The sequence below is a fragment of the Sorghum bicolor genome, chromosome 1 (genome assembly GCF_000003195.3).
Source record: "Sorghum bicolor cultivar BTx623 chromosome 1, Sorghum_bicolor_NCBIv3, whole genome shotgun sequence".
NCBI lineage: Eukaryota > Viridiplantae > Streptophyta > Magnoliopsida > Poales > Poaceae > Sorghum > Sorghum bicolor.
The window spans coordinates 3,173,117-3,196,188 of NC_012870.2; the positions used below are offsets into that span (position 1 = coordinate 3,173,117).

General features: G+C 42.0%; 3 protein-coding genes across 3 annotated transcripts; 2 read left to right on the plus strand and 1 right to left on the minus strand.

The window, feature by feature from the left end:
• LOC8061419 lies at positions 663 to 3,717 on the plus strand. The gene is made up of 2 exons (XM_002463622.2): positions 663 to 2,474; positions 3,421 to 3,717. Exon 1 carries the CDS (start codon positions 820 to 822, stop codon positions 2,437 to 2,439), a length of 1,620 nt encoding a protein of 539 aa, XP_002463667.1. The 5' UTR covers positions 663 to 819; the 3' UTR covers positions 2,440 to 2,474; positions 3,421 to 3,717.
• LOC8057085 (nudix hydrolase 16, mitochondrial) lies at positions 11,784 to 16,024 on the plus strand. Its single transcript, XM_002463623.2, has 4 exons — positions 11,784 to 12,082; positions 13,507 to 13,624; positions 14,137 to 14,220; positions 15,402 to 16,024. The coding sequence occupies exons 1-4, from the start codon at positions 12,012 to 12,014 to the stop codon at positions 15,675 to 15,677; spliced, it is 549 nt and encodes a 182-aa protein (XP_002463668.1). The 5' UTR covers positions 11,784 to 12,011; the 3' UTR covers positions 15,678 to 16,024.
• LOC110432034 lies at positions 20,294 to 22,439 on the minus strand. The gene is made up of 2 exons (XM_021451983.1): positions 20,977 to 22,439; positions 20,294 to 20,903 (listed from the first exon to the last, which is right to left on the minus strand). Exons 1-2 carry the CDS (start codon positions 21,722 to 21,724, stop codon positions 20,455 to 20,457), a joined length of 1,197 nt encoding a protein of 398 aa, XP_021307658.1. The 5' UTR covers positions 21,725 to 22,439; the 3' UTR covers positions 20,294 to 20,454.

Below are 23,072 nucleotides of genomic sequence, written 5' to 3' on the forward strand. Positions count from 1 at the left end.
CTAACTAGGATCAAAAGATTCGTCTCATAATTTACAGACAAACTGTGTAATTAGTTTTTATTTTCGTCTATATTTAATGCTTCATGCATGTGCCGCAAGATTCGATGTGACCAGAAATCTTGAAAACTTTTTAGATTTCGGGGTGAACTAAACAAGCCCTTAGTCGTCTACTGGCTGCTGGCCGTGGCTTCCTACAAGAGTCTTCAAATATCTGTTCTCTAATTTATGAGTCAAAATTAGTCCGTTTTAAATTATAAAACCTTTTTATACTAAATTTAACTACTCATATTATTAAAAAATGTGCAAAATATTACTTTTTATTATTGTAGTTTAGTTTATTAATAAAAATTCTTTAAAATAATTTAAATTTAACTATATTTATACAAAATTTTAAATAAGTTAAGAAGTTAAATTTAAGGTAAAATAAAGTCACACGTCTTATAATTTAAGATAAAGAAAAATAATTTAATACTGAATATGAGCAGTGTTTTTACATGGGAATTAAACAAACTCTGAACCATTAAGTCAACCTGGTCGTTTAAATTTATCTATTAAATTTACTAACTATTTAACAATTTAGTAATATTTTTATTTTATAATAAATTAAAATAGTACTACTCCGTATGAGAGAGGCCATGGCTTGTCACGTCAACATTAGTGCATCGGTGACTGGAACCATATGGCGTGTGTCAGGTTAGCCTAGCCATTCCATTACGCCAACGGCCATCCCGAAGCCATACGGACCATCTCGTTCCTGTTCATCTTCTCCACGTAGCCAGTGCCCTCCAGTCCAGTCTTATTGCTGCCGGGCCGGCGCCAATGGCCGCAGCCTCCTCCGTCGTGGAGCTCTGCACGTTGGCGATCGCGAAACTCGACGCCGCCACCTCGGCGAAGTTCTTCCACGACGACGACGGAACCGGAGCCGGAGCCATCACCACCTTCTCTTGGCCCGAGGCGGAGAGGACGCCGTCGAGGCTCACCAGCCATACCGCGCTCCAAGCACTCTGCGAAAAGCACCAGGTCCCGGCTGACTACATTCCTATCAGTCTCGACAGTTGCTGGGTGGCCTGCCGTCCGCCGCCGGAGGGCTCTAACGCCATCTGCGTCTACGCCGACGCGCTCGAGGCCGGCATGAGGATTCCGCTCCATGAGTTCTACGTGGCGGTTCTTGGGCACTTCGGCCTCGCGCCCGACGCGTGGCGCTACATGGCCGCCTTTGTGCTGCTCTGCAAGGACGCCGGCGTCGAGCCCACGCTGCGCGCTTTTCGCTCCTTCTTCTCCATATGCACCCACAAGGGTGACTACGCGGGGTGGTACCACTTCAGCTGCAGGCCCTACTTCGAGTCGCGCTCCGGCGTCACGACCGGCCTCTTCGCTGGCAAGATGCCAAGATCCGCTGGGTGGCAGTACAGGTTCTTCCACCTCCAGTCCCCATCGACGATGCCTTGGCCATGCGCGGTGAAATGGGGAAAGCCAAGCAGAGCAGCTGTCCGCTTGCCGGAGGTGACATGGGAGGACACGGTCGTGAAAAGGCTGTTGGAGAGGGCGGGCGGCTCGGCCATTGATGTCATAGAGTTTCTCTCCCGGCGCAGTCCGCCCGTCGTCGCCCCGCCGCAAGACGCTCTTCTGAGAGACAGAGTTCGACTTACCTTCACCCCGCAGCACAAGCACAAGCACAAGCACAAGCTGATGAAGGTGGGAGCCGCCGCCGCCATAGCAGGGCCGCCGGCGCCGCCGCCGCAGCAGCAGGAATCAACGAGGAAGCGCAAATCCTATCCCTCGACGCACACGCGGGGATTGGTCGATTGCATCGCGGAGGCGTCAGAGTTGGCGAAGGACACCATGGCAGAGCTTGATGAGAAGGGGAAGGAGCTGCGGGAGACCAGAGGGGAGGTCGCCCACCTCAAGGAGCAGCGGCGCGCCATGAGAGACGAGCATGCTGGCGACGTCGCTCAGCTCAAGGAGGCGGCGAGCGTCGCAAATGCTCACCACGCGGCCGAGGTCCGCCGACTCGCGGACGAGCATCGCAAGGCACGCACCGCGCATGGCGAGGAGGTGAAGGCAGAGCGCGCGTCCGTGGTCGCTAAGCTCCAGGAGGAGCACGCAGCTGCAGTCGCAGAGCTCACAGAGAACCTCAACAAGGAGCATGCTGCCGCTGTCGCTCGGCTCAAGGAGAAGCACGCGGCCGAGGTCGGCCGACTAGCCGACGACAAGGCAGAGCGCGCGGCCAAGCTCCAGGACGATGTCGCTCGGCTCAAGGAGGAGCACGCGGCCGACGTCGCCCGCGTGAAGGACGCTGCGGACAGGGAGGTGCAGGATGCCAAGAAGAACATCGTGCTTCGCCTCTTCCCGGAACTGGACGTCTCACTGCTGGAACGACCAAAGCTCAAGGGAGATCTCGCTGCTGCCGGAACGCTCAAAGCTCAGGGGAGATCCTGATGAAACTGCAGATCGATCAGTGGAATCATGAACCAGTAAGTTGTTTGCGATCTTGCAGTTTATGTACGTTTTGTGTGTTTCTGTTTTGTAGAGTTTTTTCTCCTTTTGTATTTCTACTTATTATCATATTATATTATGGGTCATCATCTGCATACTGAAATTACTATTGGATGTGTGATTCATCTCTTTGTTATGAGAACCTACATGATAGTTTGGCACCAAGATGTTATTCAGGACAAAATGGTGACTTATTTAGTATATGTGGACTTCAACCTTTGGATGACAATTTGACAATTGTGGTGGTACTCAGTAATACAATGGGTTATCATGATTCATGTATGTAATTGCCTCATATAGGATCTTCCAAATGTCTATTATAATGATTAAGCATAATGGTAGGAGGGAAATGGTTGACCACACTATCTTACCACATCCAAAATAAAGGTTAAATTCGCAAATTTATTTCAATGTCAATGTATATCATATTATCTCAGATGACACAATTGTAAGCAACTATAAAGACCTTACAAACTATGTACATTGCTCACATTCTATTGGAAATATGTTTGATTTGCATTGGTTTCACAGATGCAGATTGCTAATCATGAGAACCTTCACTCAACTCTAGTATTAGTTCCAAGAACTCCGTCACGTAAAATTGGAGTGTCTAGTATTTGTTAAACAAAATAGAACACACGCATATATACATGTCTATCTAAGCAAGCAGATCTCTCTCGAATCAAAGTTTAGGCTTTGTTTGCTTGTCTTATAAGCCGTATTTCAACTAGCAGTGTTTTTCTCTCACAATAAATCAGCGAACATGAGCTTAAATATGTCTAAACTGTTATGGATAATGGACTGCTGTTGTGGATTACGCCACATTTTTCTTGTTTGTTGCAAAAGCCTGGCATTCATGAAACTATGAGCTACAGATCAGTAGATTGACATTTTATCCCATTATGAATCACCTCTACATTGCAGTTCCATATTTTGTTGACGGCCTTCCTTCGTCAAGAGGTTGAGTTCCTAAAGGCTACTAGGAGAAATGAAGCCTGTTCTAACGACGTAGTATATGGTGACTGGCCATCGTGAAGATGATTTTTGGCACCGCCATCGTGTGGTTACTTTTGGAAGTACATGTCATCAGTTTAGTATGTTCTTCTCAACTAGTATGTATTAGGCCTTGTTTAGCTCAAAAAAAATTGCAAAATAGGAATAATATCCCTTTCGTTTGTATTTGATAAATATTGTCCAATCATGTACTAACTAGACTCAAAAGATTCGTCTCGTCAATTTCGACCAAACTGTACAATTAGTTTTTATTTTCGTCTATATTTAATACTTCATGCATGCGTCTAAAGATTTGATGTGACGGGGAATCTGAAAAATTTTGCAAAATTTTTTGGAACTAAGATTTCCCGTCACATCGAATCTTATGGCACATGCATGAAATATTAAATATAGACGAAAACAAAAATTAATTACACAGTTTAGCTGTAAAATCACGAGACGAATCTTTTGATCCTAGTTAGTCCATAATTGAATAATATTTGTCACAAACAAACGAAAGTACTACAGTACCGAAAACTTTTCATTTTTTGGAACTAAACAAGGCCTTACTATGTACCTTTTCTAAAAAAAAAATATTATAAGTTATATTTTTTTCTGTAAGCCAACAATATTTTTCTTTAAAACAGACTAGCGAACACCTAACACCTGAGTGTGGGCAGCGTGTTGGGCACTCGACTGAAACTTGTATCAATCAAATTATTAAATGGTTGTTCGTTTGGTTGATAAATCATGGTTGGAAGCATTGTTTGCTGATTTATTGTGAGTTAATGATCATATTCGGTACTTGAGCAAACAGAGGTATGGTACTTTGATACTTGATGAATGGATAATTGTTCGACCGATATTATCTACTAACAAGTCCAGCCAGACTTGTTTGTAATGTGTTTGTAAAGTAGAACTCATTAATGTGTCTTTATCGCAAGCCCATGTACCCGTCCATTATCCCCGATCACATGTGTAAATCTCTTGCTATGTGGACCCAATTGTTCCCAAATCAATGTGCGGCAGGCCTTGTTTAGTTGGTAATTCTTTTTAAATTTTAACACTGTAACACTTTTATTTGTATTTGATAATTATTATTTAATTATAGACTAATTAAGTTTAAAAAATTTGTCTTATAAATTACAGATAAATTGTATAATTAGTTAATATTTAATGTATATTTAAAAATTTAATGTGACGAAAAATCTTAAAAATTTTTGAGAAGTAAACCAGACCTCAGTTGCAAATCACACATTGGTCGCATGAATCGGCGGCTACCTTCGCTGTTTGTAGTGATGACGGAGATACATGAATCGGCGTTGTTTTGCTTCGTGGTTGGCTACCTTCGCTGTTTGTAGTGATGACGGAGATTTTTGGCGATCTGGATTCGGCTACGCGCCTACGCCTACTACACGGCCGGTAGCTGGTTGGAGTAGGAGTAGGCCGTAGGATGACAGTAGGAATGCAGTGTGGTGATGTGACACGACGGGAGAGAGGGTACAGTATTTCCATACATTGCTGCTTCGCACACCGTGAAGGGACACAGGAATCGCGGCTGCAGGATTTGCAAGCTTCTCTCCGGCCGGCTTCCATGCCAAGGAAGAGCCGGGCTTTTTTTCCTTTACATGTGGGACCGGGTGTCAGTAGGATAGAGAGAAACGCAATCTCAGATTCATGTTCACTTTTTACACTGATGGAGACGTAACTAGGGATGAAAACGGTACGGATATTTTCCGACCGTATTCGAGACCGAATTCATTTAGAAGGGTTCAGGTCTGTCCGTATTCGGGTCCGAATATTCAACATCCGATACCGTATCCATATCCGAATATTTAAATCATATATTTGTGATGTCGACATCCAATCATATCTTATCCGACATGGTTGACATTATCCGTATTCGAATCCGAATCCGACTAAAAATATGAAAACAAATATGATATCAGTGATATCCGTTCGTATCCGATCCGTTTTCATCTCGTCAAAAAAAACCCGTCGAGCTGTCTCGGTGGCTCGTTTTAAAAGTACTCCGATTAAACTTTTTTTCTATTGAATATGAAAATGACTTGATTTTGAATAACTTCCATCTTGGGTTCGGTTCGTTAAGCTCCGTTTGAAGCTGGATTTTAAACAGTTCAGGAGACTATGGTAAATAAGATTATGCCAATTTTAAAGAAAGTTAGAAAAAAAATGTGTTGGCTCATTATCTATGGGCACGGGCCGCACGGCGACCTTCCTTTAGCCAAGTCAAAAAAAAAAATGACCTCCCATAATTACACGCTAACTAATATACATGGGCTGGTGACTCCAGTGAGGCCCATGCTTCAATCCGGGCCCGAGATTCGATTCGGGCAGGCCCGTGGCAGGCCGCGGGCGCGGGAGCAGAGGATCGCTGCGCAGTCTCGCTGTCTGACGCACCCGCGAGCGCGAGCCGCGCGTTGTCGTTGTGCTACTTCCCCACCTCGCTAGTCGCTGTCGGCCCCCCACCGCCGCCCTATCGCCGATCGAACCATGCTAGTATTCGGTCAAGATCTATTTTTTTTATTTTAATACTATAATATTTTTATTTTTATTTTATAAACATTGTTCAATCATAGAGTAACTAGATTTAAAAAATTCGTCTCGCGATTTACAAACAAACTGTACAATTAGTTTTTTATTTTCATCTATATTTAATGTTCTGTGCATGTACCGCAAGATTCGATGTGACGAAAAATCTTAAAAAGTTTTTAGTTTTTTGGGTGAACTAAACAAGACCCAAGACGCCAAGTAGATGGGTGGCTAGACCAAGACGCCAAGTAGATGGGTGGCTAGACGGGGAACTGATCTATGCTCTGCTCATGATGGACCTAACCCTAACAGTGGGCCGCCAAACCCACACTAATCCAAAACACACACACACATATATATATATATATATATATATATATATATAGACCATGGCTTCAATCATCCACACCAAACCATACCACTTATGCATTCAACCCATTGAAATACATTTCCAACCACCATTTCACCGGCACCTTATGCTAATGTGTTTATATTTAGTCATGAACAAAAGCAACAAATAAATAGATAGAATAAAAAACATTGTAAACTCTATTATTCACAGCCAAACCAGATTAGCCTACTTTAATAGGGCCCAAACCAAAGTAGCCCAACAACCTTCTCAGCCTGTTTCAATCCAAACCAATACAACACAAAAGTAAAACCAAACAAAAAAAACTAGATTTAACCCAAACCATTGTCAGGTTTAGATGAACCTCCGCTGCTTGCTTGAGAATCAGAAGGTGAATCTAGGTACTGTCCAATATCACTCTCCTATCAGAACTCTCTCTAGTTAGCTGTTCGCTTGGCTCGCTGATTTATTGTGAGAGAAAAACACCGCTAAATGCAGACATATTCGATAACTCAAGTGAACAGCCCATTGTCCTTCGGTGAATTCGTGCCCCATCGTATATTATATCGTTCCCGGCTTTCTGAGGGTTTTCTCCACCTATTAAATCCTATTTAGCTCTTTTTTTCTAGGGAGGGCTCATTGTTATGATGTTATCACTAGCAGACTAGCAGCAATACTCCGGCATTCACAGAAATGAAATCATTCTCAACTCTGATCTTCACTGTTCCATAGTTTTGATTTATTGTGTTTTAAATTTATAGTTTTGACAAATATTGTCCAATCATGGAGTAACTAAGTTTAAAAATTTTGTCTCGCGATTTATAGGCAAACTGTGCAATTAATTTTTATTTTCATATATGTTTAATGCTTCATGTATGTATCGCAAAATTTGATGTGACATAGAATCTTGAAAAGTTTTTGGTTTTGGGGTGAACTAAACAAGGCCTAGTTCACCGCATAACCTAAAAACTTTTCAAGATTCCCCGTCAGAATTTTGTGGCACATGCATGGAACATTAAATATAGATAAAAAATAACTAATTCATAGATTAAATACAGAAATGAAATCACTCTCGACTATGATCTTAAGTGTTCCATAGTTTCAATTTATTGTGTTTTAAATTCATAGTTTTGACCTTTAAGTGTTCAACATCTTTCCTGTCTTTTGAGTCTAATGAAGAAGTCTTTGGCTGTTGTAAAGTGGATCGTCAGCTACAGTTATAGAGGTGGACATTGTAACGATTTTTTTCCATGATCTTCATGAGTTTCTATAATATGGTGACTGATGTGGAGATATAACGGAGGTGGAGGCACTGCAAATATTCATCATAGATAATAGATTGCTACATGATGTTAGGGTTCACAAGGCACATGGTTGCATTTGCTTTGTAGCTGTTCTTGTGATTTTCCAAGTAGGTCTACCTAAAACGTGGTTATATATGACATGTGAACATATATTATTTTGCTCTTCATTCATTAAAAACTATGGCATTGTCTTATGATGATCTTCATCATCTTTATTTTTGTTATTGTGTTGGCTGGAAATTCAGAACCCTGTCCTGCTATGCTTGTTACTCTGGTGGAAAAAGTACGTCGGCTAGGTATTTGTGCACATCCACAATGCCTTACTTTCTTTTGAATTGACTTTATTTTTTATTTTCTTATTAGTTGGCATTGTTTTAGTTTTTGGTCTTGGTAGTCACATGGTCTACATTTAAGCCTCTTTTGTGGCATTGCATTGTTGTATTATGTTGCGTCTTTAGCATATTAGTTTCGAGCCACTATTGTTACATCTTTTAAAAATAGTTATTTTTATATTTTATACTCTCTTTAATGTTCACTACCAAGCCTCTTTTGAAAAAATTCATTCTTTTGGATGAAACTTAGTTGTTTTCCAGTTCCTAAAGCATATGCATTGATTGGCGGCTTATTTATGCAATTTGTTTCTTTGGCAGTGACCAAGCTATTTAGGGCAATGCTTGCTATGTGATTGGAGGAGATGCTAACGGCCTAACGCAATATTGGAAGGTGCTATTTTTGACATTCATTTTGGAAACATACCACAATACCATCATTATGTTTGTTTAACTGCATTTACTTGATAGAAGTTGATGCCATAAAGCGATAGATCGTCCAGTGAGCTATGAATGTATATATGTAGGCTCGATGTATTTTTGTTGCTCCCTAAGCCTGGTTGCTATTCTTTATCGCATCCTTCAATTCTATTACTTTTGTTTAGTTGAGTGAGCTCATGCATGGTGGCATTCATATTTTATATGTATCTTCGATTCTCTTTGGTGATATGTATTTTTTGAGACTTTGTTAGATTACTATAGTTGATACAAGCATGCAGTGCGTACTAGCATTACAATCAGTATTGTTTAGCATATATGGTCCATTGTTTTTGGTTGATTTTATAGTCTCAAAAACAAGGAAGCTCGCCTAGGTAGGTGTAGGAACTATCTTCACTTGTTGAATAAGTGCCGCAATAGGGCTTGTAGTTTGTTGTTTTTTCTCATTCATGGACTCGTGGAGTCATGTTCTCGTCAACATTGGAAAAACTACGAGTTCTGCCATAGCTAAACTTGTGTATATCATCATTTTTATTTGTTAACCTAATGTGCATACTACTATGCCTTCACTATTACTTGTCAAGTTTGTGGTATACTGCTATGTTCTATTTTCCTGCTGGTATCTTTAGAATATTGTTACTCTCTTCATTTTAATTTATAAATTATTTTGTTTTTAGATTCATATATTTTCTATACATCTAGAAATACATTATATATATAGTTAACTATGAAATAAAAAACCAAAGCAACTAACAATTTAGAATACGGTAAGTACATCCTATCCTTAAATGCTAGAACGATCTTCACATGGGATCCTAAATGTTGGAGTTATCTAATGTGCTATGTGGCTCATATTTTTTGCCTCTTGATTATATCAGTTTATTGATCAGTTTTAGTAGTAATGCATGTGTGACATCACCCGGACTACCTCTAGTCTAGATGAAAAACCCAACTCAACATAGATGCCAAGACGACCTTGAGTGATAAAAAAAAGAAAAACACATCTAAGCTAAGAAAACTAAGGGCCTCTTTGGTATAGCTTATAAGCTGCTCATGACTAAAATAAGTTGCCAAAGGGATTTTTTTTGCAATTTATTCGACCACTCTTAGGCCTTGTTTAGTTCCCAAGAAATTTTGTAAAATTTTTTCAGATTCCCCGTCACATCGAATCTTTAGACGCATGCATGGAGTATTAAATATAGATGAAAATAAAAACTAATTACACAGTTTGGTCGAAATTGACGAGACGAATCTTTTGAGCCTAGTTAGTCCATGATTGGATAATTTTTGTCAAATACAAACGAAAGTGCTACAATGTCGATTTTGCAAAATTTTTTGGAACTAAACAAGGCCTTATTCCCGCTATTCTTTGTACTAAAAAGCAAAAGCTAGGTTAGACCAGCTTTTGAAGGCCACTTTTACTGTATTAATGCCTCTATTAATGTAGATGGGAAGCGCTTTCTAGATAGATATACAAAAAAGGACATAACCCAAAAGGAATTCATGGAACTTCAATAGGCATGCCACACAAACCACACATAAAAGGATTCAATATACAGAACTAAGCAAATTCAACATTAATATGGCATGAAACATATATCACATGGAAACATTTCAATGAAAAACACATGCTTTATATTAAGAAAAGAAAGAAGTCAAAAGAAAATCATAAAAATGGCAACTCTAGGTGAAGTAAAACAAAAACTATAAAGAGATATGTTCTATCTTTTAAAAACTAGATAGTCGAACACATCATGTTGGGTCTCGACCCACCAAATTCTCGAAAAGTTCCTAACCCATCCAAGCTACTTGAGACAGTTCGAGTGGTGAAACAAGTGACAAGCCATCGAGCTAGCACGAAACAACAATAAAAGCAATTCATGCCTTTTGATGTGCCACATAGACCACACGTTAAACTTTCTAAACTCAAAAATGAGTAAATACATCCTCAACATGACGTACCACATATATCATACAAAGGAAACTTTTGGCAGATACACCAAAGTTCTGATAGAAAAGTGAAGAAATGAAAAAAGAAATCCCATCAAAAGACAATCCTAGAAGAAGCATTTAAAAAAATTATCAAGGCACAATAACAAAAACAAAGGAGAGAATCATGAAAAAAAACCAAACTCATGCCACCTCACTCTGACGTGCCACACAGACAAAGACGGTTCGAGTAATGAAACAAGTGACAAGCCATCGAGCTAGCACGGAACAACAACCAAAGCAATTCATGTCCTTTTGACGTGCCACATAGAGCACACGTTAAACTTTCTAAACCCGAAAACGAGTAAATACACCCTCAACATGACGTACCACGTACACCATATAAAGAAAACTTTCGATAAATACGTCCATTTTCTGGTAGAACGACGGCGAAATGAAAGAAGAAATCCCAACAAAAGACAATTCTAGATGAAGCATTCCAAAAAATAGTATCACGCAACAACAATAAAAACAAGAAGAAAAACTAGGAGTCCTTTATCTGACGTGCCACCCGAACATGGTGGAACATATCCAAATCATAAAAAAATCCAAAGAAACTCATGCCATCTCACTCTGACGTGCCACACAGACAAAGACCGTTCGAGTAATGAAACAAGTGACAAGCCATCAAGTTAGCACAGAACAACAACCAAAGCAATTCATGCCCTTTCACATGACACATAGACCACACGTTAAACTTTCTAAACCCGAAAGCGAGTAAATACACCCTCAACATGACGTACCACGTACGCCATACAAAGAAAACTTTCGATAAACACACCCATTTTCGAACGACGAAGAAATGAAAGAAGAAATCCCAACAAAAGACAATTATACATGAAGCATCCCAAAAAAATTTATCACGCAACAACAATAAAAACAAAGGAGAAAGAAGAAAAACTAGAAGTTCTTTATCCGACGTGCCACCCGAACATGGTGGTACATATCTAAATCATAAAGAAAACCCAAAGAAACTCATGCCACCTCACTCTGACGTGCCACACAGACCACATGTTAAACTTTCTAAACCAAAAACGAACAAATGCATCATCCTCAACATGAGGTGCACATCTATCACAAGAAAAACTTTCATCAAAGACTCATCTCTATCCACAAGAAAAACCTGAAGCAAAGACGAACAATTTTATGATAAATAAAAATAAAAAAAATCAAGGATACAATCCCAGCAAAAGACAAGTTCCCGAAAATATTATTGTGCCACGTCTCGCACCCGGCCTCTAGTCTATGACGAAGAGGGCCCAAGCCACCTGAGAGGCCGAGACAAGTCGGAAAAAGAGGAGGACAAGTCATCAAGCCGTCACGGAAAAGAGGGGAAAAAAAGGAGAAAGAAACAAAAGAAAAGGAAAAAAACAGGGCGCCCTCACGGCGAACTCCCACCTCCTATCGCCTCCCCCTCTCCTTTCTCTCTCTCTATAGCCCCGCACAAATCTCTCCTCCCCCTCTCGCCCTCGCCGCATTGCCCGCCGACGACCCCCGCCGGATAGAGAGGAGGAGAGCGGCGCGGCTGCGGGAGAAGCGGGCGGCGGCGGAGCGGGCGGCATGTGCGACCTGGTGGCCCGCACGGGCCGGCACCAGCAGCGGTACGAGGATGGCCGTCGGCTAGTGGCCGGGTACGCGCTTGGCTGGCTCTCTGACTGACTGACTGATTGATTCCCTTGCCAATTATTGCTCCTAGTGCTTCGAGGTTCCCTTCCCGATTGGATTCGATTGGGTTGGGGCCGATGGCTACGTGCGTGCGTGCGTGCTCATTGCCCTCTTGACCTAAATGCGGCGCCGGCGCGGTGCGCGTCGTATTCTTCGCCACCGTACGGCGCGCTAGCATGTGTTCTGGCGAGTGGATCGTTGCGGCGTGGTGGTGTGCCACCGGGGTTCGATTGTTTTGTTTGTTGCGGTGATTTGCTGGCGTCTAGATATGCTCTCCTTTTTTTTTTCTTGTTATTTTGTTATTATTAAGAAAAAAACTTGTAACTGTCTAGTGATCATCGCGAATTGATGTATACAAATACACTGAGCAGGGAGGTCTTAATCAATGCACAGTATCTACCTTGTAATGGTGACAGCGACAGTATTGAGATCACTGTTTGTTTATTTCACTTAGATGGTGTGTTAATATATGTTAGCAACTGTGGTGGGATGCTTCTACCCCGCAGCTAGATGTAAAAGCAGTTCTGCTTGCTTGTTTGCATTGATATTAGGGCGAGATAGTAATGAATTGTGGCGTATGATGAATAATTGAATAGTTTGTCTCCCAACGCAAGGAGTGTCTCTTTAGTTCACTTCAAATCAGTATTGATAGATGGCCGATAGATACAGTTCGGATTAGTTAGTACCATTGGGTATTCTTTTCATCGTTGCTGATAGCAAAAGGCCATGAATCAGTGCTCATATTTTGTCTACATGTTTTCTTCTTTATATAGCTTCTGTTTTTCCTTAGCTAGGACAGATTTTGCTATGCCTTGTGTTCAGTTTGCGGCTTCTCTTCAGCTTGTAGGAATATAGTGCCTATCATGAGACATGTAGGAATAGTAGCAATACCAGAATATGTAAAGCCTCTCACGATATTTACATATCAACATATAGCTACACTATAAAAGGGATCCTGGTTTAAAGTGGGGATCAAAATGACCCATGTTTGATTAGGAAACAATACTATCTGGAAGGGTCAATTGAGAGTAGCCGAAAAGGTAAACTATCTATCTGTGTGTGTTATCATTGTGTCTCCATAGTCACTAGTGTTTAATGTGTTCAAAGTGCTTCAGAAATCGATCTTCTTCGTGTTTCCTTGTTCTCCTGTGGTCTATTTGTCTGTTCCTGATCTTTAAGATGCTAGATGCATGTTCGGTGCTAGTTTTACCAAGCCTACCACTGATATATTACTACTTTATAGTTCCTATATGGAGTCCGAACATGATTTAACACCACAGAAATTTGTTCTATTGTACTACAGCCTTTGCGTTTATGGATCTAAGAAACACTGGCACTTATTCATAGTGGCATATCTACGTATTTCTGAATAATTTTGTTTTCTCTGCAGATGCATACCATTTAGGTATAGAGCTAATAATGATGAAACCTCTGGTGACAAAACTAAGAAACTTGTGGAAGTTCTCATGATAAATTCCCAAAGCGGACCTGGTCTTTTGTTTCCAAAGGTACTGTACTGTAAACATCTCCATCTTGCAATAATTAGAAAGTGGACCTAGTCTTTTGTTTCCAAAGGTATTACTGTTAACATCTTCATTTGAAATCCACTGCTAGTTGTTTGCATGGATGGCAACATTTATTGCAAACTTGTTCTGTTTCTGTGTTTTCACATAACTACATTGGAACACTTATACCCTAAAGCAGTGCATATTCTCATTTCAGTTAGTTCTCAAGTGCCAATGTGTCTTGTGTTAGAAATCCAGGAAATCCAGATGAAGTAACTGGAATGTCTGAGTTGCCGACCTGGATTCCTTGGGCTGTTTACGAGCTTGTTTGCAAGCTTAGGTCTCATGTATATTATTTTTATTTGGTCTGTGCACATGTTGGTTACTCTGAGTAGTTTTCAGATATACAGTGTTAGGTTTTATTCATGTTGTTTCCATGTTATTTTCATAAACCTGTCATAAATGTCACTGGGCTGCCATGTAGAGATTTTGTTATGTTTGTTTTCTTGTTGCAGGGAGGATGGGAGAACGATGAAACTGTTGAAGAGGCAGCAGCTCGAGAAGCTATAGAAGAAGCTGGAGTTCGAGGTGATATAGTGGTAAGATGCCTATAAACATGGTGTTTTCTAAACTACTTTTCATCTTGCCCCGTTTCATTTAAAACTTTTTCAATAGTTAGTGTATGCCATGTGCTGACACATGTTTTCCTGTGCCTCCATCTTGACTTATTCATGAAACTGAAATTCTTAGATGATGAAACTGTTATTCACTATATTAGAACTATTCTTTTCAGTACTATGTTTGGTTGACATGCCACATTCTTTTATGCATTTGGTTCTCCCACTTTTGATCCTATGTTGCTGTTGTATGCCCCAAATTGGAGATACTGACATGCAGTTATAACCTTTACAGAGTGTAACTTCCTTGAAAACCTGACACTATGTTAAAAAGGGGGAATAATTTGTAGTTTCATATCTATTTTCCTTGGAATCCATCATATTTCTTGCTGTTATTGAGTCAAGTCAAAAGCCTTACATTTATAATCCTATGACTGGCCTTTGTCCTGCTGTCTTCCTCACGAAGTCCTATACCCACAAGTTGTATGAGACATGCCTCACATAGTCACATTGATTAATATCCTGTAGTTGAATGGGTTTAATGATGTGCAACCTCTATAACTAAGAACATCTGCTGATGGTAATGAAATTATACTTGGCTTGCCTGCACTTATGTAAGATCTGTCATTGAAGCTTATCTAGAGCCAGGCATACATTCTTAGTGGAAGAAACATGAGATGCACATTGTGTAGTGTTCTCAGTGGTTCATGACACTGATGTTGAACTAGTTGCTTCGATTGGATTTATTTTCCGTTGCTTAGTCTGGCATGTTCTTCAACTGCCACAAGTGGGAACTCTTTTGGCTAATCTGCACAATCGAGATTGGATTGACATTTGTTCCTGCTCGTTGCTCCTGTAACACTTTTGTGCTGGTAGCATGTAGGATGTTTACATAGTGGAAGACCCATGAAATCAATGATTATATTTTCTAGAAGGCTCTTATATCTCGATGAACACATGTGGTGCCAATGAAGATAACCTTAACTTTTTTTCTCTTCTTGTACTTAGTGCTGTGTTATGATGAAGTGTCCATTGCTTGACCTTGATGACAATAGATGCTTATACACAACTATCTTTTATCTGTCATTCAAGTTGCTTGACCCAACAATCAATATATCTTGACGTCATTCTTGCTCATATAATGTCATTTCCTTTCTGAATAGCATTTTCTGGGGCTCTATGACTTCAAAAGCAAGACACATCAAGATGCGTGCTGCCCTGAGGGTATGTGCAGAGCTGCAGTGTTTGCGCTGCATGTAAAGGAAGAGCTGGCCTCATGGCCTGAGCAGAGCACCCGGCAGAGGACCTGGCTCACGGTTCCTGAAGCTGCATCAAGATGCCGGTACCAGTGGATGCAAGAGGCCTTGCTCACAGGCTTCTCCGACTGGCACGACAAGTGGAGCAGAGGCGGCGGCGGCACAAACTGTGACCCGGCCTAACTGCTGAACCCATCTGCAGTCGTCCATTTTTTTTCATCTCCTCTTCCCCTAGGCTCCAACCTTGCATAATGCAATAACAGTGTACTTCTCTTGATATGCTGGGTTGGTCATTGACCCTTGATGTCAAAATGTCAGAATGGTTATCTAGTTATAGTGGGACGAGGTATATCTCATCAAGATGAGAATTCTCACAACTTTTAAGTGTCGATTCTCGGGCCCTATTATTTCTCTGTTTGAGCTGCTGTTGTCGCGGTGCTGCAGTCACGCACCGCGCGCATTTTGTAACTCCGCTCCTGATTCTGGAGATGCATATGCTATATATGAACTGGTATCACTTGAAATCAAAAGTTGCCACCGTTGACTGGAGTCACCATGCAGTGCGTCCAGAACCTTGAATCTGTCTTAAGGCTGGCTGCGGAGTGAGCCGGGTAGGCGACATCAAGGGTTCAGATAGTGGGATGCTGAGCAAACCCATTTTAGTCTCGGCATTTAGATGTTTCTGTTTGTGATAAAATTTATATATGAAGTAGATATTCAAGGTTACAATCGGTATACCAAGGTACGGAAAGTAAAAGCTATCAGAAATCGAAAGGGGAAAAGAAATCCAATCATAGGACTTGAAGGGGGGAAAAGAAATCTAATCATGGGAGTGGAAGGGGGAAAATGGATAAAATTTATATGAAGCAGATATTTAAGGTTACAATCGGTATACAAGGTACGGAAAGTAAAAGCTATCAAAAATCGAAAGGGGAAAAGAAATCCAATCATGGGGGACTGGAAGGGGAAAAAAAAGAAAGAGCTCATAAGTGCTGAGTGCTAATCATGAGATCAGTCAGCTGTGACGGACCCAACCAGTCACATAAGCACAGGGTTTAATCATAGCTCTTTGGGCGTGGGGTGAGAGAGGCTCGAACTCTCGACGTCAGGATCACTCGTTTTTAGCTATGAGACCTACGCGCTAGCCAACTGCGCCACCACCCCTTTTTGCTCTGTTCTTGAATAACTCTTTTTCTATACTAAAAATGCTCTATTCAGCACGACCAACTCATTAGGGTACTCACAATGTAGACTCTATGATAGAGTCTAAAGTTATTTATTACCTCAAACAATGTGGACTTAGAGTCTAAATAAGACTTGGAGTCTTATTTTTTCTATCTCTTTCTTCAATAAATATACTGTTACATCAACAAAATATTATAAATAATATGTAATTAATTGTCTTGGACTCTGGGACAGAGTTTTGCATTATAAGCCTTAGCAACGCCTAAATGGGCTGTTTGGTTTAAAGCTTCAGAAACTAGTTTGGGCGAAGCATGACTTCCAGGCGTCGCGCATAGGATCAGGATTACATATCTGGCCAGGCATTATCTGACACGTTTCAATCCAAAAACAGCAAACAGGTCCGAAAATGTAATACCCGATTTTAAGGATAAAACCAGATATGCACCATATATGAGTTTTATAAGTCAAATATCACATATAGCTACAAATAAGGGGTAATATCAAAAGACAATGCATAAATATATAACGTACTTAGTATAAAAGAGATAACCTTAGATAGCAAACAGCGGATAGACAACTCCAAACTTCGGGTATTAACTCCTCTCCACAGGATCAAACTGACTGGTTGATCACAAGCCCAAAACTTCTCCTGAGGTGTGGGGAAATAGCAAGAGTGAGTCCATGTCGAACTCAACAAGTATAACCAGAGGTTCACGAGGCTCAAAAAGCTGACACTGGTTTGACTGCATTTAGCTTTTAATAGTGGATAGCATGTTTAATCATTGGATAGCAAATATCAAGGTAGCATAAATAATCCCATAACCACATGATCAATTGTAATACAGAAATTATAAATAACACATATAAACAACATAATAAACCATCCTTTACTATCATTAATCATATTCATCAGTGTCCATCTATTCCGTCAGTTTTCCGGGCCGCCCGTATCCGTGGGCACGGCTAGTATACCAGATTTAACACTCTGCAGAGGTTGTACATCTTTACCCATGAGCCGTGATTTACCCTTTCGCCCGAGGTCATGAGTCTCTTAACCCCCTTCCTAGGGAGGTCGGCAGGGATCACTATGAAGCCTTTCAAAGGTTTCGTCTAACAAGTTAGGGTCATTAGATTCACTCGGCAGGCAGATATAGAGCCCCCCTTCCATGGCACATAACCCGCAGCCTATACACATGGACAGAGGCCACACTATACCCAACGTGTCTAGCCATTCTTACGCCATTTAAGGTAACCGCTAACAAGCTAGAAAAAGGTCCTCATACTGAGCTAAAACCAGAGCCATATAGCCCTCATGGTTGTACGAGTTGTCCCAGCTTTTGCCAAGGGATAAGTCCTTATGGAGGGTCAAGATCAATCTAGCAAAAGCCAGAGTTCTTTCCACCCTTTATGTTCAAGTTGCTAGAAAGCTTATTTTATTGTTTATTGTATATCCAAACATTCATGTTACAAGATCATGGATTATTAATCAAGCACTAGCAAGAACTACCCAAATGCATATCCAAATAGGTAACAAGGAATTCAGGATAACAATCATCTATGATTTTGCTAAGGTCATCAAGGTGGACACATGCAAATGATAAATATTGTATTAATGGTGTATAGGTAACAAGGATGATCTCCAGTTATACTTGCCTTGATCAAAGCTCTCCTGAGCCAGCCGCTGGTCGTCAAAGCTTGCCCTTGATCACCAACGTATCGCTTACCGTCTATACTCGATCATCAATCAACAACACGCAATCCAATGTAGACAATCATACACGAAGCAAACAAGCTATAATTAGAACAATACACCAAACAGTGGTAAAACAAATATAAAAGTTTATAAAAATATTCTACGCAGCGCTACGATCACACAAACGTAAAGTTCACGAAAATCAGAATTAAAACGTGAAAGATATGAATTTTCTAAGATTTCCTATAGAGAAATAAATAATTAATTAATACCAGGAAATTAAAAAGTTTCAAAACAGTGGGATAATACTTCTATCATGTAGATCTCATAATTACGAATCCAACGCAATTTGAACGGGTCAATTCGGAGTCAAAATGAATATTTTATGAGCAAAATAAACCCAATGGCAAAACTGTAAATAGCTGAAAACGTATTCTACTTCAAACCGGTAAGGAATACGCGTTCCAAATCAGAAAGCGTAAAACGAAGAAAACGCTTTGGACGGCTGGTTAAATCATAACTTCTCCAGGGTCTCTTTAACAAGATTTACCCCGAAGGGGTAAGTTCTAATCCTGTGCGTCGATCGCGGCTTGGACGGCTCAGAGACACTGCAGGAGAAGACGGGCGGCCGAAGTTGGGTCCGACGCGGCGGCCGCCATTGCCGGCGTCGAAGCTTCGCCGGGGTTCGCTAAATCCACGATTGGGTCCACCCTTCGCCCAACCAAACACACCAGGAGAAAGCGGGGGCGATCGCGAGCTCACCTAGGGTCCTTACGCGTCTCGGAGAAAGCTCGGAAGAGGACAGCCACGCGAGAGGAGTTCGGCGGGATCCGTTCTTCGACGGCAATGGTGGCTAGGGCTTCCCCAACGCGTTTAGATCGAAAAGACGCGTGCAGTACGGGACTAGGGACTTTATAGGGGCTCGGTTTGCGCGTTTTGGTAAGGAATCCCGAGAAATCGGGTCCGGTATGTCCCCGGCCGTGTCCGGCTGGCTTACGGCGCGAGGTAGGAGACGGGGATGGTGTCCCGGGGGACCCACGCGTCAGTGGAAGGAAGGCTGGGGCCCGGCTGTTAGTTGAGAAAGGGGAAGGGCGCGCGCTCTTGGGCTGCAGCGAGTTGGGCCGAGGGAAGCTGCGCTGGGCTGCGGGAGGAGAAGGGGGGAAAAGGGGAGCCGAGCTCGGCCTGCTTGCAGCCCGAGAGAGAGGGGAGGGGAAGTTTGGGCCCTCGGGCCAGGAAAGGGGGAGGGGTTTTGTTTTGTTTCTTTTTTTCTATTTTCCTTTCTTTTATTCCAAAGCCATATTTAAAACTGTTTTAAAAATCACTTTGAATTATTTTTGAACCTTAGTAAAACCACTCATCAAAATCATATGCACCAGCATGAATATACACAAATGTTTCTACATCCTATGATAAGTTTTAATTTAGTGAAAAAAATTATTATTTTTTCTATATTTTCATGAGCACCAAAAATTCATAATTAAATCATTTTAGCTCTATTTCCCAGAAAACAATTTTTAGGGTGTTACAGAAAACAGACGTCGAAATGGTTACAATGTCTGCAGAACAAGGCAAGAACAAAATCATTTTGGTGCATGGTTCTAGATAGCATACTATGGCCGTGTTTACTTCCTGAAGTATTTTGCCAAATTGCCAAAAAACAAAGAGAATGTACAGCACACCAAAAACCTGACACAAACTATTTTGGTTTTGGTGTTTACTTCCAAACTTTTTTGCAAAATGGGGCTGTAATAAATGCCCCCCATGCACCTCCATGCACATGCGTACCTTGCATGTTGTTACAGGTGTTTTGCATGCCCTGCATGCCTGCATATTCTCAACATGACAAGTTCTTTATTCATCATTTATTATAAATATTCAATCAACAGAATGTCAACAATTATTCAGTACAATTATCCAAGACTATTACAACCACAATGTGGCCTCAACAACATTACAAATACATCACAGCTCGTATATGTCCTCACATTCACAGTACACGATGATGTTCAAACTATCATCAACCATTCACAGATTGCACAGTAAATGAACAAAACGAAACTAAAGTTTAACCACACAAAACTTTTAAGAACGACTTGCCAAAGCATACGCAAGCGAATCACGGAATGTACCCATCGGGTTCGCTGCATCATCCACAACCTCTGGTGGTGGTTGATCCTCATATGCTTGTCTCGGCACATAGTTCTCATTACTGTCACACCTATGAAAATGCTTATCTGCTATGCCACTGGTCCTCATAAAATTATGCAGGGCCATACATGCAACTATGATTCTGGATTGCTTATGAGGTGCATACGGAGGGATCTTTTGCAAGATCCGCCACTTCATTTTCAAAACTCCAAATGATCTCTCAATCACATTTCTAAGAGAAGAGTGAGCGTAATTGAAGATTTCTTCTTTACCTTCCGGCTCGGGGCCGTCCCGAAAGTCCTGCAGATGGTACTTGGATCCCTTGTAAGGAGCAAGGTAACCCTGTTGGTTGACATACCCAGAGTCCACCAGGTAGTATTTCCCTGCATCAGCAAATACAAACTTAGCCGCAATTACTTAAATCATGAAACACCAGTTGCACTAAACAGTAAGTACCTTGTGGTGGATGTGGAAACACGGCGCTGTATGTTGTTGTCGAATCATTGAACACTCTCATGTCATGGACAGATCCAGGCCAACCAGCATTCACAAATGTGAATCTCATGTCAAAGTCACAACAGGCCATCACATTTTGTGTAGTGATACCCTTGCGGCACATGTGCTGGACAAACATGTCATTTGGAACCACACAGTGCACATGAGTCCCATCTATAGCCCCTATGCAATTGTTGAAGTACGGATAGAACCTAGAATTTCTTAGCCTTGGATGCAATGTTCTAAATTCTGGGTCCACTGGCTTAATGATGTCTGCAGCAAGTCTAACAAGACTGTTTAGAACTCTATTGAACATTTTTGAGACAGTCCCCAGCGACCTCTCAAATCTGTCCTCAGCTTGCCTAACAGACTGTGGTGCTCCTACCATCCATAAGAACATCCCTAGAGTCTCGTAAGTACAAGACCTCGTAGTTGATTTGAGACCATACTTGTTTACTAATAGATCATGGAGGGTAAAGAACATCACAGGGTGCATTCTAAACATGTTGTAACTACCCTTTTCAGTTGCAAGCTTAGTGTGCACCCATTCCAATCCAGTCATCTTAGGAGTCCTGTACTCAGCCCTATTGAGGTACTTGTCAAAGTGAACAGCGAACTGGTACATACCAAGGATGAACTCATCCTCCTCTTCATCAGCCATTAGGTCAGCTGACAACTCCTCCTGTGCCCTCTCCAACCTCCTGATCATCTCCTCCCTTCTAGATGCATACGCATAATCTGTTGCCTGTCATTAACAATGAACATTCTTGTTAGTTAAGTGTACTGCAAGATTACATATAGAGCATCAGGGTGATGACCATTAGCCCAACAATCTGCCAAGTTGCAATCAACAAACACACATGTAGCACACAAATAGCACACATCTTCATACGAACCAGGTTCACAACTCATACAAACAACATAAATAGGTCCACAAATCATACAATCCGTTAAGACAACAACAAATACGTACGGCGCAGCTACCAAGTCACAGCAAAAGCCTCCCATCCTACCAAGGCGCTCCTACAAAGTCAGAGCTAAGGCTCGCCACTTCTACAAGCAAAAGAAAAAGCACGGTGTTCTAGTTGTCCACTGATCCAGTCTTGAAGGCAAGGTTCTCTAGGATTCTCATGCGCACAGGCTCACTGGTGGTGGAAAGGAACATGTCCATATCTAGTTCAGACTTGGCCATCTTAATCAGCCCATCCAGCAAGGTTGGCGTGGCGGCGGAGATGCCCATGTCCTTCTCAGCAATCCTGGTACACTCCGCTATCTTCCAGCTAACCCCCAGCCTTAAGTTCTCCAGCGCCAGCTTGTTCTCCTTGTGCATCTCCTTCTGGAATTCAAGCCTTTCCCTGGCCATCTGAAGGTGTGAGGTCATGTGCATGTTCATGGCCCTCACCGCAGGACTCTTGGACTTCTTGTTTGGGCTGGATGCGGTGGTGCTTGTGCTGCTAGGCCTTTTCGTGCCAAAGCTCATCGGGGTCATAACCGGATATACATACATGAACCCTAGAACCGTAAACCGTAAACTCAACCGATAGGAATAAAGTCATAACAGTCAACAAAACAAACACATGATGAACGTAAACGGATATAGAACCAGTACCTTCCCGGCCGATGCGTTGGTGTGTTGTTCTTCATTCACGGCTCCGAGACGGCGCAGACGCTGGCCTCGAGCCGTCCGTCCAGTGGACCCGATTGTAGAGGCGCGGGGAGGACGTGCGACCGGGGCGACGAATCCTTCGTCCCCAGATCCGCCCGAGACACTGCCGTGACGAGGCGGGCGGAAGTTCATCCGCCGATTTGAGCCGCCGGATGGCACGCGAACAGGAGGCGGCATCACATCCTCGTCACCGCGAAGTTGGTCGGCGTACTGGTCAAAGTCGCCTCGTGTCCACGCTTGGCCGTCGTTGAGCGCAAGGTGGTCGAACCCTAGCTGCGGGTTTGGATAGCTACTCGACCCCGCACCGGACATGAAGGGGCTGGCATCGGAGGTCACAAAGAAGTCCCGGGGGAGGCCTCCAGTCACAGATCCGGTGCGCGGCGAGGGGTTG